The sequence below is a fragment of the Nicotiana tabacum genome, chromosome 21, assembly GCF_000715075.1.
Source record: "Nicotiana tabacum cultivar K326 chromosome 21, ASM71507v2, whole genome shotgun sequence".
NCBI lineage: Eukaryota > Viridiplantae > Streptophyta > Magnoliopsida > Solanales > Solanaceae > Nicotiana > Nicotiana tabacum.
The window spans coordinates 65905429-65923375 of record NC_134100.1 but is presented as its reverse complement, the minus strand read 5'-3'; the positions used below and the strand labels follow the sequence as shown (position 1 = coordinate 65923375).

The 17947-nt window shown below is 41.3% G+C and overlaps 1 protein-coding gene across 8 annotated transcripts; it reads left to right on the top strand.

Moving 5' to 3' along the window:
• The first annotated feature begins 10602 nt into the window (after positions 1–10602).
• LOC107785145 (uncharacterized) lies at positions 10603–15958 on the top strand. Of its 8 annotated transcripts, none has more exons than XM_016606379.2 (5): positions 10603–10994; positions 11073–14608; positions 14747–14842; positions 15051–15122; positions 15214–15958. In XM_016606379.2, the coding sequence occupies exons 1-2, from the start codon at positions 10904–10906 to the stop codon at positions 14315–14317; spliced, it is 3336 nt and encodes a 1111-aa protein (XP_016461865.1). In that variant the 5' UTR covers positions 10603–10903; the 3' UTR covers positions 14318–14608; positions 14747–14842; positions 15051–15122; positions 15214–15958. The 8 variants fall into 8 exon arrangements, with proteins under 8 accessions (XP_016461865.1, XP_075098284.1, XP_016461864.1 ...); XM_075242183.1 differs by having other exon boundaries at positions 14747–14895; XM_016606378.2 differs by having other exon boundaries at positions 14747–14947.
• Positions 15959–17947: the final 1989 nt, after the last annotated feature.

Below are 17947 nucleotides of genomic sequence, written 5' to 3'. Positions count from 1 at the left end.
AAGCCAATGGTGATTAATCAACTTAGTTACTTATTTTATCATTTTCGAAATCATGAATCCCATTAAATAAGTAGAGTAAAATCCGGTACTCGCAGAAAACCCGTGATTTTATTTTCCAATTTCCGTATAACATATAAATTATAAGGTGAAATGATAATAATTACGTGAACTACAATAATGAACATCCAGTAGAAACCCCCAAAACCTGGTGTCACAAGTGTTTGAGCATCTACCAAGAAATATAATAAAATACAACATCTGTCTGGAATACAAGTTAGACAGGAGAATGTAAATAACTTTGATTGAGACTTTGTATGCTGCGGATCGTAACATGGAATGCAGCTTATCATAAAGTCCCCGCAATAGTCGCGTCTCTGCGCCCAAAAAGACCACCGGGAATTTTATATATATATATATATATATATATATATATATATATATATATATATATATATATATATATATATATATATATATATATATATATATACACACACACACACACACACACACACACACACACACACACAACGCGTACCCAGTAAGTTTCTAGCCTAACCCCGGAAAAGTAGTGACGAGGGGTCGACATCGACACTTACTAGTGGTTCAATAAATCAAGTACAACCGAAAGTAAACAAGTATGCGGCATGGTAAAAATAGTGTAAACAAAGTTAAGCACATGGTACGATCCTCCTCTGAACAGTAAACGCAAGCCCTCAATTATGGGTCAACTCCTCAACTGGAGTATATGTGAAAAATAGTCCCCACCAGATAGATCGTCACAACTCAAATCAGAAAAACTTACGGATACGATGGCTTTTTGCCAAATATTACGCACAACGCTGCCGTGGAGAACGACCCGATCTCATAAGAGTATTTATGAAAATGTCGAGGCGTACGGCCCGATCCCATAATAATGTGTGCACTGCCGAGGGTCGAACGACACGAACCATAGATGCATTTATTATACTGATGAGGCGAACGGCCCGCTCCCATGAGAATATGATACTTTAACGGGTCCTTGACCCCACTCATGAAGATACGTGTGAGTTATGAAATGTAAAGAAGCTTTTCAATCAAAGCGCACAACGCGCGAGAATTTCGTATGGGAAAACACAAATTATTCTGCGAGTTATCAAGTAGCTCGTCACATCTCTACAATAGCAAGTCTATCACCCTATGCAAGTCTAGTCTCAAGTTGCAACGCGAAATAAAGGAGTTAAACGAGCAAAGATAACTCAAATAGAACAATTATAGCATGCCGTGCACCTAAGTCTACCCGGACATAATCAAGAATTCTAGCTTACGCACAAACACTCGTCACCTCATATATGTGTAGCTCCCACAACATGTAGCACATAAGAATATAACACCTACAGGATAAATTCCCCCTCACAGGGTTAGATAGGAGACTTACCTCGCTCCGAAGTTCCACAACCGGCTCAAATGCCTCTCTAACATCTCAATCTGATGCCCATCAATACGAAACTAATCAAACAACATGAAAACTAATAAAAATATACTCCAATACTCATAATTAATCAATTTATAATAATTCTCAACTCCGTCCGAAAAGTCAATAAAGTCAACCCTCAGGCCCACGTGCCCGAATTCCAAAAATTCTTGAAGATAAACTTTACCCATGACCTCACAAACTCAAATATATGATTTACTCCTAATTCCATTTCCAAAATCGTGGTTAAAATCCAAAGATACCAATTTCTAGGTTTTCTCTTGAAATCCCATAATTTCCACAATTTTTCATGTATTTACAAGCCCAAATCCGTATATTTAACTCACAACTTGTAGAAATTACTTACCTCATGAGTGACGATGAAAATGGCGCTCCAAGACCGGCTCCCATAGAAGAAACGAAATGAAAATGAGCCAAACCCACGTACTTAACAAGGCCCTCTGCCCAGCGATCATCGCACCTACGGACGAATTTGCTCGCCTACGAGCTCGCTTCTGCGAGAAAAATCTCGCTCCTGCGGAGGTACACTGCCAGCAGCCCATCGCACCTGCGGAAATTCTTCTGCTCCTACGCAATCGTAGGTGCGACACTGCCTCGTGCATCTGCACATTTCCCCGTACCTGCGGCAGTGGCGTCGCTTCTGCGCATACGCAGGTGCGTTGCTCCTCTTCGCTTCAGCGACCACAGGCCCATCTCATCCAAGTCGCTTCTGCGATCACCTCACCGCATCTGTGACTTCGCAGGTGCGAAATTTTTCCTCGCACCTACGCCCCAGGTCCCTTCCACCAAAATTGCACCTGCGATGGCCCCTACGCACATGCGACCACTTCCCACGCAGGTGCGATTGCACGAGATCTCAGTTGCTTCAACACTTCTTCCAAGTCCAAACACGCTTCGTTTTCAATCCAGTTCGCACCCGAGACCCCATCCAGCTATACCAACGCATCCCAAAACATGACACAAACTTAGTCGAAGCCTCAAATTACGCCAAACAACATCAAAACTATGAATCGACGATCCAAACCTTTCTTTAAACTTTCAAACATTCAAACTTCGCCGAACGTTACCGAATTATGCTTAAACATCCGGAATGATGCCAAAGTTTGCTTGCAAGTCACAAATCACGATACAAACCTATTCCAAGGCTCAGAACCCCACATGAACATTGATATCAACAAAGTCCACCTCAAACCAAACTTAGGAAATTCTAAAACCTTCAAAATGCCAACTTTCCACAATAAGCGCCGAAATGCTCCTGGGCGACCCGATACTCTATCCGAACATACGCCCAAGTCCGAAATCATCATACGAACCTATTGGAACCTTCAAATCCTGGTTCCGAGGTTGTTTACTCAAAAGTTAAACCTTAGTCAATTCTTCCAACTTAAAACTTCCGAAATTAGAATTTTTCATCCGAATCAACTCCGAACTTCCTGAAATTCAATTTCGACTATGCGTACAAGTCATAATACATGAAGTGAAATTACTCAAGGTCTCAAATCATCGAACGACGTGCTAGAGCTCAAAATGGCTACTCGGGTCGTTACAACCCTACTTCAAAATTATTTTTAAAAGTCAAGTGAGACTAACTGAAATATGAACATGATTAGTTAAAAGTATAACCTTGCGGATAGAAGAGTGGGAACTTGGAGAAGATTAGAGTTTAACCTCACTTCGTACCGATAACGTGTTAAGAAATATAGCTCAAAGTAATAATATAAAACAAGAAGATAAGTAATAGAGTAAGAGAAGAAGAGATAACTTTCTTATTTCATCAAGTGTTCAAGTGTGTCCCATATCACATTTCATGCCTCTATTTATACTATTACATAGAAAGTTATAAAATAATAGTGTTAAACATGACATTAACAATTGAGATCATGAGACAAGATCATGAGAAGAGGTTATGGAGGTGTGAGAGTTACAATCATAACAATGATGAGTAGTGAGAGATTATTTACATCATAGGCGAAAGTAGTGGGAGTAGTGAACATCCACATTTACTTTACAACAACCACTTACTTTTTAGAAAAAAAATATTTTCCAAGGAAACCTTTTCCCTTCATGTCAAACACGCCCATAGAAGGTATTTGTTTTTTCTATTTATTTATACCTGTTCCTTTTCTTTCTTCTTCTTTTTCTTGTCCGGCAATATAATTGCATTGCTATCTTGATCATTCAGGTTATTAACACAAAGCACAAGGAGATAGTTTCCAGTTAAAAACAGAGCAAAGGCTTCTAAATGCACATGCTCAACTGAAAATAGAAACAACTAGTGTTTCAGCAGCATAATAAGCAAGTGAGTTGTACGAAATTGATTACCCCATATATGTATCGTCCAATGTGGTCGTAGTGCCTAAAAAAGGAAACAAACTTAGAATGTGTATAGATTACAAGGACTTGAACAAAGTATGCCCCAAAGATTCTTAACCACTGCCCAACATCGATCACTTGATCGATGCCACGGCCGGCCACGAGATCCTTACTTTTCTCGATGCCTATTCCGGGTATAACCAAATCCAGATGAACCTGGAAGACCAGGAAAAGACTTCGTTTGTGACCAAATGCGGAACATATTGTTATATCGTAATGCCTTGTGGGCTAAAAAACGCAGGAGCTACTTATCAATGCCTAGTAAATAGAATGTTCGAAGAACAAATAGGTAAATCAATGGAAGTCTATATTGATGACATGCTAGTCAAGTCCCTGCGCGCAGAGGACCATTTGACCCATTTGCAGGAAATGTTTGATATTCTAAGGAAATACAACATAAGGCTCAACCCCGAAAAATGTGCCTTCGGAGTCGGCTTGGGTAAGTTCCTCGGCTTCATGGTGTCAAATCGAGGAATCGAGATTAACCCTGATAAAATCAAGGCCATTGAAGACATCACCATCGTAAACAACGTGAAAGTTGTACAAAGGTTAACAGGAAGAATAGCAGCCCTAGGCCGATTCATTTCGAGATCATCAGATCAAAGCCACAAATTTTTCTCTCTACTCAAAAAGAAGAACGACTTCGCTTGGACACCGGAATGCCAGCTAGCATTGCAAGAACTAATACGATATCTATCGAGCCCACCACTGCTGCACACTCCAAAAACCGGCAAAAAACTTTACATGTACTTGGCGGTGTCAGAAGTCGCCATAAGCAGTGTCCTAGTTCGAGAGGAAGAAGGTACGCAATTTCCAGTTTACTATGTAAGTCGGACTTTAGGGGAAGCGGAGACTAGATACCCGCACTTAGAAAAATTGGCGCTTGCGCTGGTTAGCGCCTCTAGGAAATTACGACCATAATTCCAATGCCACCCCATAAGCGTATTAACCACCTGCCCACTTCGTAATGTTTTGCATAAGCCCGAACTATCGGGCCGATTGGCCAAATGGGCCATCGAACTCAGCGGGTACGATATCGAATATCGACCTCGGACAGCCATTAAGTCTCAAATTTTAGCAGATTTCGTGGCCGATTTCACGCCGACCCTCGTACCCGAAGTCGAAAAAGAACTAATGTTAAAATCAAATTTATCAACGAGGGCATGGATACTCTTTACGGACGGAGCTTCGAACGTAAAGGGATCCGGGCTAGGCATAGTTTTAAAATCCCCCGGGGGCAACATTATCAGGCAAGCTATTAAAACTATCAGTTTAACTAACAATGAGGCCGAGTATGAAGCAATGATTGCAGGTCTCGAGCTAGCTAGGAATCTGGGAGCGGAGGTCGTGGAGGCCAATTGCGACTCTTTGCTAGTGGTGAGTCAAGTAAACAAAACCTTCGAAGTCCGAGAAGGCAGAATGCAAAGGTATTTGGACAAGCTGCTCGTCACTTTGAACCATTTCAAAAAATGGAGTCTACGACATGTTCCTCGTGAACAGAATAATGAGGCCGATGCGCTTGCTAAATTGGGATCATCGGTCGAGGTGAATGATTTGAGCTCGGAAACTATCGTTCAAATTTCAAGATCTGTAATCGAGGAAGGGCACGCCGAAATAAATTCTACTAGCTTAACCTGGGATTGGAGAAATAAGTATATTGAATACATAAAAGACGGAAAGCTCCCTTCAGACCACAAAGAGTCCAGGACCCTTAGAACTAAAGCTGCTCGATTCACCCTGACTGCGGATGGAACGTTATATCGTAGGACATTCGATGGACCGATGGCGGTATGCATAGGTCCGGGAGATACCAATTACATCCTCCGGGAAGTACACGAGGGCACTTGTGGCAATCACTCCGGTGCCGACATATTAGTTCGAAAAGTGATCAGAGCAGGGTATTATTAGATCGATATGGGCAAAGACGCAAAAGAATTCATTCGTAAATGCGATAAATGTCAAAGGTTTGCTCCGATGATCCACCAGCCCGGAGAACAACTTCACTCGGTCCTATCACCGTGGCCGTTCATGAAATGGGGAATGGACATCGTCGGCCCCTTGCCATCAACCCCAGGTAAAGCCAGATTTATTTTGTTTGTGACTGACGATTTTTCTAAATGGGTTGAAGCGCAAGCGTTCGAGAAAGTAAGAGAAAAAGAGGTTATCAACTTTCTATCATATCATATGCCGATTCGGAATACCATCCGAAATAGTATGTGATAATAGGAAGCAATTCATTGGCAGCAAAATCACAAAATTCTTCGAAGATCACAAAATAAGAAGGATACTAGCAACCCCATACCACCCCAGTGGAAACGGACAAGCCGAATCCACAAACAAAACTATCCTTCAAAATCTGAAAAAGAGATTAAACTACGCTAAGGGAAAATTGAGAGAAATCCTGCCCGAAGTCCTTTGGGCGTACCGAACAACATCGAAATCCAGTACAGGGGCGACCCCATTCTCCTTAGTATATGGCTCCGAAGCATTGATACCAGTCGAAGTCGGAGAACCCAGCCCGAGGTTTCGATTCATGACGGAAGAATCAAATAACGAAGCTATGAACACCAGCCTCGAATTATTGGACGAAGGACGAGAATCCGCCCTCATCCGGTTGGCCGCACAAAAGCAACGAATCGAAAGGTATTACAATCGAAGAACTAAACTTCGCCACTTCAAGCCAGGAGACTTGGTGTTAAGGAAAGTCACTGTCAATACTCGGAATCCAAACGAAGGAAAACTAGGACCAAATTGGGAAGGACCGTACCAGGTGCTCGAGCACTTTGGGAAAGGGTCGTATAAGATCGGCATCATAAACGGCAAACAGCTATCAAGCAGTTGGAATGTATCACATCTAAAATGGTACTACTGCTAAGGTCCGACCTTATTCATCTGTCCCGTACAGAAGTTCGAACAAAGATCAGAAGTATTCTTTTGCTCAAAAGCACATGTTGCACTCTTTTTTCCTTAGACCGGCCTTTTCCCAAATGGGTTTTTTGTGGCAAGGTTTTTAACGAGGCAACCATCGATCGTGCTGCGCTGACAAAACAGTATCTGAGGCTTTCGACCCTTAGCCCGAACGGCCTCGAATACCGGGGGGGGGGGCACTAGGCCCTCAAATACATCGAGTTCAGATGCAGCAAAATCTTCTCACAACAATAGAGAAAAAATTATAAGAGCCAAAATGGTCAAAATAAACCATGCTCATATTTGATTGCCCCAAAACATATGTACAATGGCTTGAGATTTATTATGCAACCAGAATTAACAATAACTCGAGTATTAAGTCTACGGGCTACCACATAATCTCGAGTTCGAAATAATCACTCGAATATTAAGCCTACGGGCTTCCACATAATCTCGAGTTCGAAATAATCACTCGAATATTAAGCCTACGGGCTTCCACATAATCTCGAGTTCGAAATAATCACTCGAATATTAAGCCTACGGGTTACCACATTATCTCGAGTTCGGAATATTCACTCGAACATTAAGCCTACGGGCTACTCCTATATCATATTCGAAATACTCAATCGACCGTTGAGCCTACGGACTGCCAAGTTCGAACAAAGACCCAACCGAATTTGAAATATTGGAAAAGCTACGAGTTTACGTTAATATTCGAATCATCGTCAACTCTACAAGCAAAATCAACCTTGTCATATATATATATATATATAATATTCGAATCATCGTCAACTCTAGAAGCAAAATCAACCTTATCATATATATACAGAATTACCTACGTAATTAATTTACAGGTAATGAGAATTAGACTCTAAGCTTCTGGGTCGAGGTCTTCCCCACCCTCGGACCCGCTTTTGCTACCATCATCGTTATCATCGTCATCATCATCGGAAGCCAAGGCTTCAGCTTCCGCTTCAAGCTCCTTTGCCTTTCTTACCTCTTCAGTAAGATCGAAACTGCGAGCATGAATCTCCTCGAGTGTCTCCCTCCGAGATCTACACTTAACAAGTTCGTCAACCCAATGAGCTCGAGCATCGGCAATCTTCGCCGCTTCCCGGGCCTCCACCTGAGCGGCCTCAGTATCAGCTCGGTATACAGCAATAGACTTATCCGCCAAAACTTTCGACGACTCAACCTCCGCCTTAGCCTCAACAAGTCGCATCTCAAGCTTATCGATTTTCTTAGTCTGAGCCAACACATTTTGCTTGACGTTTCAAAGCTGAACGTCGGCTGATAGTAACTTTGTTAAGATGGTTTCTTTCTCCGCTGCCAGGCGGTCAATAGTCTCCTTCCATTAGTTGCATTCGGCCCGGATTTGATCGACCTCCTCTCGAAGTAGCCCGATCTTCTCGATCTTTTGCTGCAACTAAGACAACGGATGGTTAACTTCCACAGTCGAGTCGAACCCATACTTTAACAGAACAAGGCTCACCTGCTGATCGAGCTCGACCCTTTCTTCACTGACTTTAGCCAAATCCGCTTGAAGGTCCTTGATAGCCTCCTCCCTCTTGCTACAAAGAAGCCGAAGGTCATCCCTCTCACCTAGGACCTTCCGGAGTTCTGCCTCACACTGGCTAAGATCAACTCGAAACCTACCGATGGCCTGCACAGTTAGAAACTATTATCAAAACGAGCAGCTTCCTCTAACGAAAGCTGTATGGAAAAGTACGAAAGAATTATTACCCGAGTAATAAAACGCCGAGCTTCCTCTAACAAAAGAGAGGCATCACCAATATCAGAACTATCATCAACACCAGTAAAACAATCCTTAAAAGGATCCGCTGCACCTGAGCCAGCACCGATTTCGGGAGCCTTCAGCTCTCGAGCCTCCTTCAACGCCTCCTTAGAAAAAGATGGAAGGGAAGGTGAATGGCCCATTGCCATTACCCCGAGCAAATCACTCGGAGTACTTCGATCGAGATCTAGGTCTTTCGAACCAACCCCGATGGGCATGGCCGCCGTCAGCTCAGCGGCTCTAACCACCTCAAATCACGCCAAGCGCGCTCGGCGTAGGATGAAGTCGAGGCTAACTTTCGAACCCAATCCTCGAGATCAGGCACAGCTTGTGGCATCCAAGGTGCAGCTGAACATCAGAAGAATAATATTAGCAAACACAGAAAAGGACACGAAAAGCAAACACGGATCACTTACGGTCGAAATTCCATATCTCAGGAAACGACATCTTTTCCTCCGGGATAAGATCACGAGTCCTCACCCAAACGTATCGACCCATCCAGCCTCGATCCTTATCTTCATCGATGCTCGACATCAAAGCCTTCGATGCCCGACGATATAGCCTAATAAGTCCACGATAAATCTGAGGCCGATACAGTCGTATAAGGTGGCTCAGAGAAAAATCCAACCCTCCGGCTTTGATAGAGAAGAAACGCAATAAGATGACTATACGCCATAAGGAAGGATGAATTTGGCCGAGGGTGACCTGATATCTCTTGCAGAAATCAAAAATCACAGGATCGACAGCGCCCAACGTGAAGGGGTAGGTATAAACACTCAGAAATCCCTCCACATAGGTAGTGACGCTCTCATCGGAGGAGGGGATTTGTATCACAACCTCAGAACCCCAGCCGCAATCTTTCCTGACGGCCTCGAGGTTAACCTCCGCTATAGAGCACATATATATCGATACGTGCTTACACCAACCCGGAACGGACGAAGGATTCTCCACTTTAAAATCAACCTTTAAAATACACGGGCCGGGAATATAATCTGGAACGGACGGCTTGGTCGGCGCCTTATCGTCGCACAACCGTGGGGAGGAAGCTTTCTCCTTGTGAGGTACGATTTTTGAAGTTTTCGCCATCAATACGGGAAGAAAAAATCATAAAGAAAGGTGAAAGAGGGAGCGACACCAAAACTCTGGTACAAGCGACACCAAAACTCTGGTACAAACGGCACTAAAACGACGAAATAAGAGAAACTGATCAGAAAGAATTTGGAAAAGAGAAAGCACAAAAGCAGAAAACATCGTATGCGAAAATCATTTATAAGGCACGGCGATTCGTCTAGCGGTGGTCGACCACCGACTGACGCTCATTAAACACCTCGATAAAACAAAATTGATGGGACAGCTGTCACACACGTCATAGTCAAAGCCGATAGAAATGTCATTGTCGATTCGATCGAACCTTAAGGAAATCACATCGTTCCTCGTCATCTCCCTTCCGAGAAACGAGGGGGCTATCTGTATACGGTTAAAACCGATCCTCGGTCGTGAAGATCGATCGAGGATGGCATTTCAATCGAGGGGTGCCTTCATGGAAACCCCAAGCGTATTCCGAGATTGGGGCGTCGAGCCTGGGCGCTCGATTCGAACGAGTTAACATCGGTCGATACAGATCTCGAGCATCGATGCCCGAAAGTGACCACCTAGCTCGAAATCAAGACCGAGGTTCCGATTCGGTATCGAGCTTGAAGCGGTATCGAGCTCACAGACAAAAGTTGTTACAACCGCACCAAAGGAGGGAATCTCTGCGGGAATTAAGGAGGAGACATACCATCATGGGTCCTCCACTAGTAAATATTTATTCCATTATGTTGCTATAGATAAAGTAACAATCCTTGGCTATAAAGGGGGCGAGTTTGTAATAGAACACATTTTTGGAGAGCAGAACAAGAATTCTTTGTGTTTATCTTTCTAAGTTCACCTAATATCTTTGTTCATCATCTCCTATTTTCGCAACATAAATACGTGCATTGTTATTCTTATATCAGAAGAATCTACTTGCCCTTAGAACCATATATAAATTCTACTTTATCCGATTTTTCGGATAAAGCAGTTCATATCTGCACTAGGCTCCATTATCACGATCTAACAATAATACTACTCTTACGGCCAGATAGTAATTGCAGCTGAAGCAAATTGATAATTTAGCTGTGTTATAAAATTCTAAAATAGCACTCCGCCCGCTTTATGACATTTGTTTATGTAAACACAGTTTTTGGCTTAGAGTTTCATTCCAATACAATTCATCAGCTGGCAGTACCATTTTCCATTTGGCTTCCGCAGAATATAGCACAAAAACAGCACCGCTACACCAAAAGTCAAATACAAAATTAACCATCGATGCGATGCGTTCGCGGTTTAGAGCTTTCTCTCAAACGGGGTTCTCTAAAATGGTTCGCACAGCAAATAATTATCCAGTGAACACCCAAGCAGCAAGTACTCTCCCCCTTACTCTATTTTCAATGTTTTTTTTCATCTATATGTTTTTAAGTTTATGTATATATGTGTGAACAGGTGAAAAAATGGAGAAGAGCATCTACACTATTCTAACCCTGAACCGTTGGGACTCGCTAAATCATATGGGTTATAAAATGGCTTCACTGAGGCCAATTCATGGGAAGCTAGCTTTGAAATTTTTGAGCTGGTTTATTAAGCAACCCGGTTTAGAATTCAGTCACATTATTCACATGTATGGTATAACTACCCACATACTCGTTAGAGCTAGAATGCATGACTATGTTAAGTCAATTTTGAGGCATTTATCTGACATGGGTGTTACGCCAAGTTCTGTTTTTGAGTCTCTTATGGATACATATCGTCTTTGTAGTTCGAACCCTTCTGTTTTTGATATTTTAATTAGGGTTTATGTCAGAAAAGGTACACTTAAAGATGCTCTTCAGATTTTCCATTTGATGAGCTCTCGAGCATTTAAACCGTCGGTTTACACTTGTAATATGCTCTTAGCAGCGATGGGGAAGCAGCGGAATGCTGAGTGTGTATGGTCGTTTTTCAAAGAAATGCTTGCTAAACGTGTTTGCCCTAATGTTGGTACATTCAATATACTTTTACAAGTTCTTTGTGCCAAAGGAAAGGTCGAGAGAGCAAGTTGTTTTCTTGCAAAGATGGTAGAGAGTGGTTATAAGCCTGATGTGGTTACTTATAATACTTTGCTTAATTGGTATTGCAAAATGGGCAGGTATAAGACCGCTTTAGAATTGATCGATTGCATGAATTCTAAGGGTCTTGAGGCTGATGTTTGTACGTACAATATGTTTATAGATGACTTATGTAGGAATAATAGGAGTTCTAAAGGTTATTTAGTATTGAGGAAGATGAGGAAGAGATTGATTGTTCCAAATCATATCACCTATAACACTCTTATTAACGGGTTTGTGAAAGAGGGTAAGATTGATGTTGCAATGAAGATTTTTCATGAGATGTTGAAGTTAAATCTTTCACCAAATTGTATCACTTTCAATGCTTTGGTTGACGGGCATTGTCGAGCAGGCAATCTTAAAGAGGCTCAAGAAATGCTGAATGAAATGGAAGCAAGAGGTTTACGGCCCAATGAAGTTAGTTATGGGGCTCTCTTGAATGGTTTCTGCAAGCATGGCATATTGGATTCTGCAAGAAATATTCTCAAGAAGATGAAGTTGGATGGATTATCTCCTAATCATATTGCATATACAATGCTAATAGAAGGGATGTGCAAAATGGGGTCACTTGGAGAAGTTGTACATTTACTTGAGGAAATGTTTGAAAGGGGTATATGTCTTGATGTTGTTGCATACTCGGTGCTTCTAAATGGATTTTGTAAAGCTGGAATGCTAAATGCAGCAATGGAGATATTAAGTAAGATGTACAGGTTTGGAGTTTTTCCAAACGATGTGGTATACTCTACTTTGATCTACAACTTTTGTAAGCAGCAAGATCCCCTAAAAGCAATCAGAATCTATGCAATGATGCAAAAATCAGGCCATAGTCCTAGCACTTTCATATGCAACTCACTAATATCTTCTCTTTGTACATGTGGAAGAGTAAGAGAGGCAGAGGATTTCATGCGTCACATGCATGAGATTGGTCTTGTTCCCAGTTCTAGTGCTTTTACTTCTGTTATTGACTGCTATGCAAGTGCAGGTGAAGGGTTAAAAGCACTATCCTGGTTTGACGAAATGATTAACTTGGGTAGTCAGCCTAGCTTGTACACCTATGCAAGCTTACTAAAGGGAATATGCAGAGGAGGAAACCTTACAGAGGCACTTGGATTTTTTGATAAACTCCGTGGAATTTGCTGGGCTACTGGTGTTGTCTACAACTCATTGCTGGCTGAGATCTGTAAGTTAGGCCACTTCCACATGGCATTAATCCTTATCGATGAGATGGTTCAGAAAAACGTGCTCCCTGATAGTCATACATACACCAATCTCTTAGCTGGCTTGTGTGGGAAGGATAAGTTGGTTGCTGCAATTCTTCTGTTGGGAAGAGCATTGAATAAAGGAGACCCCTCTTCAAACCGGATCATGTATACGTGTATCATTGATGGACTTTTCAAGAGTGGCTTGCCTAAGGTTGCCCGTTACTTCTATGATGAGATGACGAGGAATGGACTTAGCCCAGATACCGTGGCACTGAATGTGATGATGGATGGTTACATAAAACATGGACAAATGGATAAGGTGAGCAGTTTCATTTCTACAATGAGACAGAGAAATCAAATGCCTTCCTTGGCTACATATAATATTCTATTACGAGGCTACTCGAGACCGAAAAACATATCTGAGTGCTCTAAGTTATATCAGTCACTTAGAAAAAAAGGTTTTGCTCCAGATAAATTAACATGCCATTATGTGATTCGTGGACTCTGTGAGTCGAGCATGCTGGATATTGGAGTTAAGTTTATGATAAAGATTATTGTGGGAGGAACAGTGGCAGATAAATTCACATTCAACATGATTATCAGTAAATATAGTGAAAGGGGTGAGATGAAGAAGGCCCTTGATCTACTTACTTTAATGACTACCGTTGGTGTTTCTCCTGATGGAGACACTTACAACTCAATATTTAAGGGACTGAAAAGAACATTGGACTTCGAAAATTCACGTCGTCTATTGCATAAAATGTTCGTAGAGGGTTTCATCCCAATTGACAGACAATATAGTAATCTAATTACTAGTATGTGTAAAGTTGGAGATGTAAAAGGAGCATTCAAAGTAAAAGATGAAATGGAGTTGCTAGGCGTTAGCTCCCGTAATGTAGCTGAGGGTGCGATTATACGGGGGCTTGTGCATCGTGGGAAGATGGAGGAAGCAATGCTGGTTCTTGAATGTATGCTTCGGGTGCATCTGATTCCAACTGTTGCCACATTCACAACTGTTATGCATGGACTTTGCAAAAGTTCTAAGGTCTCTGAGGCCTTAAAATTGAAAGCTACAATGGACCTTCATGGTGCAAAGGCAGATGTTATTGTTTACAATGTCCTGATAACAGGCCTTTGTGCTGGTGGCTGTATTGATCATGCTTTTGATCTCTATGAGGAGCTGAAAGAGAGGGGTCTGTGTCCCAATGTTACAACTTTTACAGTTCTTGTCAATGCCGTCTGTTCTGCAAACGATCTTGCAAAGGGTGAAAGTCTTCTAAGTGATCTGCAAGAGAGAGGATTGGCAGGTGAATATTCAAGCACCGAAGCCTTATGTGAAGGATTGGCAGTCGTGAGCGAGAAGCTAAATGCTTTAAGAAAGAAGAAAAAGAAAAGAAGATAAGTATTGCTGTAGAAAGACGAAAAGCTGATCAATTTTACACTGGGAACATTTATCTTGCTTGCTGGAGATGAGGTCTCCATGAGGGTCGTTCTCTAGCTTAAACCAGCTTCAATGATTGAAATCAGGCTATCTGATACATCTGCAGCTTGAACTTTGGTCACTTCTACCTTTTGAAGGCTATTTCTGCGTTTAATATCCTTTAATATATTCGTCATACAAGGTGGTTACAAGAATTATTCTGCAGCTCACGAGGTGGTCCACTGTTATACTGACACTGATCTGTCAGAATAGGTATTTGGCATTCCTTTGTTTATTCTGTTTTAATGCACTAGGGCTATCTAGTGAGCTTCATCTGCAGTCTGTTCAATTAATTTGTTTCGGCTATCCAGTTGCTATTGCTTAGCCTTTATGTTTGGATTACTTCTGCAGCTTATGTGCTCTAGCAAGATGACTAGAGTTGAAGTCTTGCATAAATCACAGCGGAGCTTCAGCATTACTATAAAGAAGGCCAATTGTGAAATATAGGTAGAAGAGTGCTGCTTGAATTGTCCTAGTCGCTTCAGCATTAATGTCTAGAAGTATCTATCTGATGCTTTAACTTCTTAGTTTCTTTTGCAAATTTCACAACCAGTACGTCCATATGCCAGCAAATTGCAATAGCATAGCTGAAACTTTTTCCATCTTTGAGACTAAGAGTTTGCAGAATATTCTTGTTATAATTTGGTCTATGCAGGTACTGTTCTCCGACTCTCTGCTAAAGTTCGAACAAATCCTGCCTCCACTGACTTTCTGAAGTAGAGATAAGGTATCTTCAATTGTTGTTGATCATAATCCTATTCAATATGTTCTCCCCTTGGTTATTTGAAGTCAGAGATCATTTGGGTGACTGTGGTCAGGTATTTGACAGTTCATTAACGTGACATGCCCTACTGGTGACAAGCTTTTTCTTGTCGCTTGTTTCTCAACACCACCGTCCAAAACATAATAAGGAAAAAAAGGCAGGTCATATGGAGATGATGTGTATGGATCATCAGGAAATCATTTATGGACTTAAGTAACTTGGAGACTGCATTCTCCAGACTTTTTGAAGCCAGTTTATAACAGATCTCCTTTTTAAGTTAGTCTTTTCTTAAACAACATTTTGTTTGACAACTGTGAGTTTTCACTGTTCTAACGGGTTGTCATTCTGTTTTCACCTCGGACTGGTTGAGTAACGGAGTATTGGATGCTGAGGAGTCGTGATCTTAAAGGTCATGATATACGTTCATCAGCTCCATCATATCTGCGAATTCTCAATAAGGCAGCTCCTTGATATACGGTGTACCGCAACATCTTTAACATATGTAAACCTAATAATGAAGGCATGCGGCTGGATAAAGGTGTGGGTCATCAACTTGCAGCCATATCTGAGGCAATAGGAGGAAGTCTGGCGGAGAGATAAAATGTGGAATGCCCATTTGGTTTAGCTTATTTTCTTTATGTAGCAGAAGATTGTCTTCTTGTTCCCATGGCAGATAGAAAATGTAGGCCAAATATCTCGAAATATTTGTGATCCTCATGAGATGTAATATTTAATAGAACTATAAAGTACAATCATTTTTATTTACTTTAAATAATGGTTGATTCTAACCCATTTCATCACTTTCTTATCAAGTGTTATTGAAATGCGTCAATCTCTTCATCCTTCCATATTCATATGTTAAGATCTATTAAACTCTTATATCTTTTTCGAATTTGAAATAGTATTTTATCTGTAATTTTTAAAATTAGATAGAACATATTATTATTTAGGTTTCATATTGATTTTGGTATTTAATTATTAAAATTCGGTTAAGCTTGAAAGCGTACATCAACGAAAAGTTATGATGTGCATGTGCCACGGTTATTACCCGACTTCGGAGGGGCGGGTTCTTGCCCAAGCGTTGATTAGATATAAGTCAGTGATTAATATCACATATCCCGACATGTGCCTGGCGCACGCGTCACCACATAATCAATACCACTAAGCCCAATGTGAGGTTTGGTGTACGCGTCATCTCATAATTAATACCAAATCCGCTCCACGGTCCAAACTCAGTCATCAACTGCTCAAGTCTCAAATATTCAGATAGCAAATAAAGTATTCATAGAGACAACAATATAGTACGCGGATAAAGCATTATGACTAAGAGTATGACCATAATTAAGGCTAATATCTCAATATAGCAAGAATAGTCCTATTATGTCTGAAACAGATAAGCACATAGTCTAGACATGATTCCTAGCATGAATAATCACTCAAGTAGTCATACAAGTAGAGAAAATACGGAAATAACGGGTTTTGATAGCAAAATAAAGCACAAAATAGCCTAAAGTCTACCCGAATCATGAATAACCCCGGTGTATGCACATACGCCCGTCACCTAGCACATGCGTCACCACTAACCTATCTCAAATATCATAGCCAATAGGAAAATTACCCTCAAACCAAGTTTAGACATGTTATTTGTCTCAAAGTGCTCAAATTAATACTCCAAAAAGCCCTTCCCACGCGAATCAGCCTCCAAACGGCTCAAATCTAGTAAAACATAACTCAATAACATCAAATATGACTATAGAAATCGATTCCAAGTATTAAAGCTTCAATCTTATTCGAATAGCAAAAAATCAATTAAAAAGTCAACCCGTGCCTGCCTTCTGGTACACGAAAAAAAAATCATAAATCCCGATTACTCATTCAAAAATGAGTTCAAATATACAAGTTTAATCCAAATTCGACTCCGAATCGGGGTTCAAATCTCTATTTCTCACTCTCTAAAATCATAATCAAAATCCCCAAATTTTACCTAAAAAACCCATAATCTATGTGTAATAATCCTTAGGTAAACAAATTATAATTTTAATACCAAGTAGAAATCACTTGTCCTCTTGCTTGGTGTGAAAATCCCTTTCAAAAATCGTCATCTCCAAGTCTAGGGCTTAAAATATGAAATAATGCATATAAGCTCCAAAATACAAGTCTTTAAAAATCTGCCGAGTAATACCCCGAACGCGGTCCAAGCCTCGCGTTCGCGAAACACAACCAATTTCAGCCCCAGAAATACCCATCGCGAACGCGATGTACAGCCCGCGAACGCGATAAACTACCCACTCCAGGCCTACGAAAACACAGTTTCCTTTACGCGAACGCAAAGGCCAAATGCCTGGCCAACCCCCAGTTGCCTTCCTCTATGCGAATGCAAAGCCCCGATCGCAAACGCGAATGCCACTGCTAACAAAGCTTTGCGAATGCGGTGCACTAATCGCGAACGCAAAGAGCAAAATGCTACTTCCCCAAAATTAGCCTTCGCGATCGCGAGACCATCTCCGTGATCGCGAAGCATACCAGACACCAGCAAAACTTCAGCAATGCAACCAAGCTTAAATGACCCAAAATTCATTTGAAATACTCCCGAGCCCCCTAGAGGTCTCAAATCACACATAATAACATCAAATCAACGAATCACACCTCAATTCAAGCTTAATGAATTAATCAACTTTTAACTTTCAAAACTCATGTTGAACCACGTCTAACCAACTCGGAATCCCCCAAATTTTACACACAAGTTTTAAATGACACAATGAACCTATTCCAACTTTCGGAACAACAAT

Excerpts from the sequence above, each read along its gene's own strand:
- LOC107785145 (XM_016606379.2), top strand. The coding sequence starts at position 10,904 with ATGCGTTCGCGGTTTAGAGCTTTCTCTCAAACGGGGTTCTCTAAAATG. Across the intron at positions 10,995-11,072 it reads AGTGAACACCCAAGCAGCAA|GTGAAAAAATGGAGAAGAGC; the intron begins GTACTCTCCCCC and ends ATGTGTGAACAG.